The sequence below is a fragment of the Quercus lobata genome, chromosome 3 (genome assembly GCF_001633185.2).
Source record: "Quercus lobata isolate SW786 chromosome 3, ValleyOak3.0 Primary Assembly, whole genome shotgun sequence".
Lineage (NCBI taxonomy): Eukaryota > Viridiplantae > Streptophyta > Magnoliopsida > Fagales > Fagaceae > Quercus > Quercus lobata.
This window is the reverse complement of record NC_044906.1, coordinates 7,278,832-7,285,332: the sequence shown is the minus strand read 5'-3', so window position 1 is coordinate 7,285,332 and position 6,501 is coordinate 7,278,832. Positions and strand designations below refer to the sequence as shown.

The 6,501-nt window shown below is 36.5% G+C and overlaps 1 protein-coding gene across 1 annotated transcript; it reads right to left on the bottom strand.

Annotated features, from left to right (window-relative positions):
* Positions 1–213: 213 nt before the first annotated feature.
* On the bottom strand, positions 214–6,301 carry LOC115979598 (probable linoleate 9S-lipoxygenase 5). Its single transcript, XM_031101651.1, has 9 exons — positions 5,627–6,301; positions 3,983–4,272; positions 3,454–3,694; positions 2,742–3,074; positions 2,426–2,511; positions 2,131–2,238; positions 1,738–2,042; positions 1,391–1,654; positions 214–1,103 (listed from the first exon to the last, which is right to left on the bottom strand). Exons 1-9 carry the CDS (start codon positions 6,096–6,098, stop codon positions 350–352), a joined length of 2,853 nt encoding a protein of 950 aa, XP_030957511.1. The 5' UTR covers positions 6,099–6,301; the 3' UTR covers positions 214–349.
* Between the last annotated feature and the right edge of the window lie 200 nt (positions 6,302–6,501).

Below are 6,501 nucleotides of genomic sequence, written 5' to 3'. Positions count from 1 at the left end.
GATTTAAAAATATTCAAGTACGAAACTGTTATGCTGCTGACGGATTTTTTGGTAGAGCTTGTTGTAAGACATATCTAATGACTCTAATGAATTAACGTATAGTTTAGGCAATCAGGTTCTGCTTCTCCAGCTTTATCTACATTTTGATGCAAAATGGTGCTTTAAAACATGGTTTCTAGTAATTGGCTTTATTTGTAAATTTCTACATATAGCTAGTTGAAGAAATTGTGGATTTATACTTACATATGTTTTCTGGTAGACTAATACAAGTAAAGAATAATGATAATACTACTATATTGGAAATTATTGCTACTACAACATAACACTCTACATAGGAAAGCTAAAAGCTTTAGATTGAGACGCTGTTGGGAATTCCCTTGAAAGTAAGTCCTTCTTCACTGGTAGGACAGAGCAAAGTGTATGGCATCTTCACTGGACCAACACGGTTCTTTAATTTCTCATCCTTGTTCCTCTTCGTTATTCTATCCTCAACTTCTTTCAGGTTCTTTCCAAATCTTTTAAAGGCTTCTATTGGTTCTGTGTCTGAGGTCCAGTCAAGACTGTCTCTTTGTCCAAGAAAAATCTCATCAGATGAGTGCCTTGACAAGATTTCTACAAGGGAAATGCCGAGAACAGACTCAAACTGGGAAGTAAATATTTTCAGGAGAGCTTTTTCAGGGTGAGACTTAAGCTCCTCATAGTCAGAAGTGCCTTCTTCCGGCATGAAGTGACGGCTCATTGCTGGGCGGTTTGGGGGGTAACCTCCATAAGGATACTGTCCAAAGTTGATAGCTGCATGGAGGGCTGAAGCAATCCATATGATAGTAGTGCATGTTTCGATTAGCTCTTCTCGAGTCTGCATTTTAGGCCACCAGGGCTCATCTTTTTTGTCACCATGACCCTCCTCTCTCAGTTCCTTCCACCAGTACTGGAGTTCAGAGTCATCTCGGACCATGTCATCAGTCTTGTAATAGAAGGAGCAGTAGTCTTCAACCCATGTTTTGATTGCTGACCAGATTTCCAGCCCATCAACAGCATACGGGTAATCCTCTATCAGTAGGCGCAGACCATGTGGGGAATTCACATCCTTAACTGCCATTCCTCTGTGAATAAAGAAAAGGAGAAGCTTGTATTGAGATATGGCATGAACATATATATGGTTTAGGTTAGACCATGTTAGCATTTTATATCCCAAACTCCTAAGCCCTTAGTTGCTCAACCTTTCTAAACATCATGTAGTAGTGTGAAGTGTAATTTAGCCAGTTACTAGTTTTTTTAATAGCAGTTTTACTGAGGGATTTGTTCATAATGCATTTCTGTTCTTTAGTTACTATTTTCAATGACATATGAACCATGGATTTTTCACCCCTTTCTGGACTATAAGATATACCTCTTGACGAGATCAGCAGGGAGTGCTTGTTCAGGAAAAACCCAGTTTTTATAAACTTTTGATGACATCTCCATAGAATACTTTCTTGGAAATACTGTTGACTCCAGGGCACCATTAGCATTAATGAGGACCTGTCGGGCCAATGCATTTACATTCATGGTGTCACGGAAGTGAGGATGTAACAGTTTATAAATTGGGTGAAGCACGCTCAACTGCCTATTGGTTGCTATCACAAATGGCTCAATTGCTGCATGGGTATTTAACCTGTGATCGCAATTAAAGTTATTTAAAACTCATTTCAAAATATGAACTGAAATAAATTTTCTGAAACTTCATCAAAATCATACCAGTGACTCATGAGCTGGTGATAACCGGAGTCATTCACTACGACATAAGATTTAGCCAGTTGCCAAATGAAATTTTGGACACCTTCTTCAGCTGGGGTATATACTTTGCTAATGGCTCCAAACTGATCTCCATCAGGATGGGGCAAGCTCAATTCAATTGCTAATGGCTTCAAAGTCCCATCCTCATTCAAAAAAAGGATTGTCCTGCTGGCGTAGATCTTTGTGGAAGTCTTGTTTATCCTACTCAGGTATGGCATTAGTGTATCATGATGATCTAGTATGAATAGCTTGTTGCTCTTGATTGCCTATTAAACAAATTGAATTTTGTTATCATGGTTTATTATCTGCGGAATAACCGTTGACTAATGTCAAACAATGAATTAGAAACATTACCTCATCTATGGAGAGCCCATTTAAGTATTTCTCGATGTGCTCTTTGGTTATGGCACTGGTTTGATAACCATATACTTTACTATCCAACTTGCTTGTTGGGGGGAATTCCTGTAGTTGAATTAGATGTGGTTATGTTTAAATATTGAAAACCATGATCTTGGTTAAGCTGTTGAGAAGATGAATGAAGAGAAACTCAACTTTGACAGCCCAAACAAGGATTTCAAATTCATTATTTTTCATTTTTATTTCTTAAAAGGAAAAGTAGAAAATAAACAACGAAAGGTTTAAAGTTTACTTGGAGACGACAGATGGTGACAGGGTTTACTCCAGCTAGCATTTCTCTTGCAAATTCTTCATCAGTCTTCCAAGCAGAGCTATCCTCTGGTCCAAATCAACAAAAAACCAAGTTTAAGTGAAGGGGAATAGTAGAAAAAGGACAAATGTAACAAGATCTGATATATTATTTGCACATTTGAGGCACAAGTCTGTCCCCCCCTCCTCCCCCAACCAAAAAAAAAAAACTCAAAAAAAAAAAAAAAAAAAGAATAAGTCACTAGTGTCATTTCAAACAAAATCTTTTGGGCCTTACAAAGTCCAGTTATATAAAGTACCTTTAATCACTTGAGGCACTGGATATTTAAGGAGTTCTTCACCATCAGTTCGGAAGATTTCCTTCAGCATCTCTGCAGGGATGTTCTTCCTAATATTCTCAAGTAAACCACTGGGCACCTTGATTCCTCCTTCATAGAGCTTGAGTATATCTTCTAAGCTTTCAAACTCATTGTTACTAAATGCATCTTCTAGCTCAGGTTTAAGGAACTGAGCAATGCCTTTCAGTGCATAAGCAACGAAGTCTGACATCTTCAAGTGTCCAAATCTTTCATCTCTGGGGACATAGATGTTTATGCTAAGAAGAGGGTTCAGCCTACTCTCAGTGTTACGATCTGTTGAGATCATAAAAGAAAATCATATAAATAACTGCAATAATGTTTACAAAATTTTAAATTATTATTTACTCTATTGATGAGTTGAAATCACACAAATTCACAACTTCATTCATCACTAATAAATTTTAGCTGGTTATTTCTCAAAATATTCATGATTGTAGATAATATGAATACATTCTATAGCATTTTTTAACATGCATATTCCCAACAAGAAAACCCCCCTCTCAACACGCATGCACACTCACATAAAAGATAGAAAGAATTTCAAAGGCAGAGTCTTTCCTAGATCTTGAATCTGTGATTTGTTACTGCTAAATGTTAAATGCTAAACAAACACTATGTTGAAGCAGTGACTGGATAAATTAAAGCGTCTAACCAGTCTCGGTCGGTGGTCGCCCAGTTCTTCCCCTGCGTGGATAGGGGTACTCACTAGATCCTCCAAGAACTGGACGTACATGTTCTGGACCCTTATCAGGATTCCCCAAATCATTGTAGTAAGCATAGTCATAGACTCTGTCCCATTCTTTTAGCTCTCCCTTTCCATCTCCTCTCAAATTTACAAGTTCTTCATCTCTGTACTTGCGCAGTGGTGTTGGAGTTTCACTTGGAAGATATGTCTGCATAATTATATATCATGAACTTGAACATTAGTCTTCAAAAACTGAACTCACAGTTCCACCTATGCTAACTAAGCAAAACAATATGGACTACACTTGGATGCATAAAACTAATAGCCACTAAACTTTTTATTGGCTTCTGGGCAATGTGTCTCAACTATGGACAATTTTTCATCTGATTTTTACATTTTTGAAAGCTTCTAGCAATTTAGCTTTTGTATTGAAAGCTAGAGTTGCATACAAAATTCATGTTTATTAGCATGTATACTTCCTCCTATATATAATTACCTTGTTAGAGAAGAAAATGCGGTCTTTCTTGTATTTGTCTGCAGGGTAAACCCATGAATTGCAAGGAAAATGGATCCGACCTTGTCCTGGAACATCTTCAAGTGTGATACTATTGAGGTAGAACTCACTATGATGATTATTTCTTATCAAAATTGCCCCCGGAACTTCCATCTCATTGTCCCAATCAAAGGTAACCTTGAAAGCAGACTCGCCTGCGGTTAAGGGGGTGATTGTAGTAATCCAATCTTCCAAATATGCTGGCTCTCCAAGTTTTCCTTGCAACCCGTTTTCTATAAAATAAATAAATAAATAAAAAACATCAAATTTGAAACTAGTTATATAGTAAATCAGAAGATAGTAATCATCAACTATCAAAATGATAATATTTTCTGTGATCTGATGTTATTGTACATCTAAAGATATCTTAAATGCAACAGATTGATACAGATCAAGGTAGTTAAGTTGTTGCTTCTTGAAATGATTAGGCAAAGTTCACTATCCTTACATTTGAGTTTTCAGTTTGGCTCATGTCAACAGGTTTTAGTGAAGTGATCTGCACCAGCGTTGGAGAATTTCATAACATTACACATTGCTAACTCAAACAAGGGTATATTATATAACAACTTTCTTCTAATGCTCCAGTGCACTTTGTTAGATTCTAACTAACAACAAAAGACTTAGTCTAATGCTACACTTTTTTATAGTCTAACTAAGAACGAAGACTTCATCTAATGCTATATTCCACTGGAGTGGACATAGGAGTGAGCACTAGACACAAAGTCACAAACCAAACTCATGGTCTAACCTGTTGGACCTTTATAATTTTGGTTAGTTCCACTTTTCTTTTTCTAATTTAGGAAATGAAGGATATAAATGCTTACATCTGAATTAGTTCTATAACATTTACTCTAGCTTTGGAGATCAGTGAATGAGACTTGGAGGTGCAAAACTTAAACCCAATCTATCTCAAATTAGTCCGTATCAACCCTCAAGATAATTTAGCCATTTACAAGCACACAATTTTACTCACTAGCAATGTTGGACTAAAGCCATGGAAATTGGTTTCTACGCTTTCCCATTGAATAGTCCTAAGTCTTTGACTTGGTCTCCATGTGTCTCAGGGTTAGAGAACACTTTAGTACGAGAAAACTTTGAGTAGGTAAGCATAGAAATTAACATAGTCAATACCAAAAAAAAAAAGGCAAACAAACAAACAAACAAAGTATAAAGATCAAAAGAAAATGCAAATTGACTGGGAGTTTTGATTGTTGACTCTTTGTTGAGTGTCAAGCCCCTGGGTTGTTGAGTCTCATTAATCCAAATCACACTGTCTTTATTCACTTTCCCATTTACTAAAAACAAAAAGGATTACTGCTACTACACTTCATTCCCTTTCATGAATAAAGTTGGGTTCCATTAATCTTTATTCTATAAGGTCTGTGATCGAATTTGATAGCATATTTTAGATACTCCCATAATTATATGCTTTTCTTTCTTTAGTAATAAAGTAATATTATTACTTGTAAGTTGTGACACATTGCTTTCACTATCATTTCCAAGGTGAAATCTTTGAAATTAGTAAAATAAGAAGAAATTTATTACCAAAAAAAAAAAAGAAGAATGAAAAGAAGAAGATGAACTCACCTGGGTCACCATTGACAGCACTAATGAGCTGCAGAGAGACCTTTTGGCCTAAAAATTCATGCAGACGATCAAGAAACGAAGCATGAAAGTCGTTGAAGTCCAAAACGTTCTTCTTCATCAACACCACAGTCCCCTTGACCTTCGAGTTCTTGCTCTCATTGAAAACCTCCAAGATGTTGTGTGAGGATTTGGCTCCTTTGGACACTGGGACTCCTCGTGATGGAGTTTGGCCCTTCTTCTCAGCTGTTGAAGAGACACTCAGTGATCGAGATCTCGTCAACCCAGCACTCTTGCTGCATGAAAAACCATGCCACTTCATGGTAAAAAATAAGGGTCTACTAGTTACTGATGTAGTAGTTTGATCTCGACCCTTGATTGATGATTTGACCGTGTAGATTGGCCTGTTAACCCCACATGAAGTTCCTGCAAAGGACTTCATGGGAGTCAGACTCAGATCTTTGGAGTGAAACATCTCTTGCTTCAAGTGGTTTGCTAAAGAATATAGGTTTGAGGAATTTGGTATGAGGAATGGAAGAGATGAGTAATTGTTAATGGTATTTATAGCCTTTTATAGGTGAAATATTGTGGTATTGAGTATTGACTAAAAAGTATTTTAAGATGAAATTGCAGTATTGACTAGAAGTAAATATAAAGATTAAGAAGCTTCACTTGTTCATATTGGCCTTTTTCCTTAACTTTTCTTATAAAATTATTCTAAAGTTGCTGCGAACATCTTTTATCATTTACCCAACGAGGTTGCATATCTTATCCACCCAATTCCTTTATTCGCTTATCAAAAGAAGAGTCCTTATTTTATTACGCGGTGATATTTCTTTAATATTTTTATAATAAATTATAAGCGAGCAGTTGTTATT

Bases quoted from the DNA above. Each gene is read 5' to 3' on its own strand.
- LOC115979598 (XM_031101651.1), bottom strand. From the start codon at position 6,098: ATGTTTCACTCCAAAGATCTGAGTCTGACTCCCATGAAGTCCTTTGCA. The intron at 4,273-5,626 runs GTGAGTTCATCT...TTTATTTTATAG, and splicing joins TGCTGTCAATGGTGACCCAG to AAAACGGGTTGCAAGGAAAA. The intron at 1,104-1,390 runs GTATATCTTATA...CTTTATTCACAG, and splicing joins CCTGCTGATCTCGTCAAGAG to AGGAATGGCAGTTAAGGATG.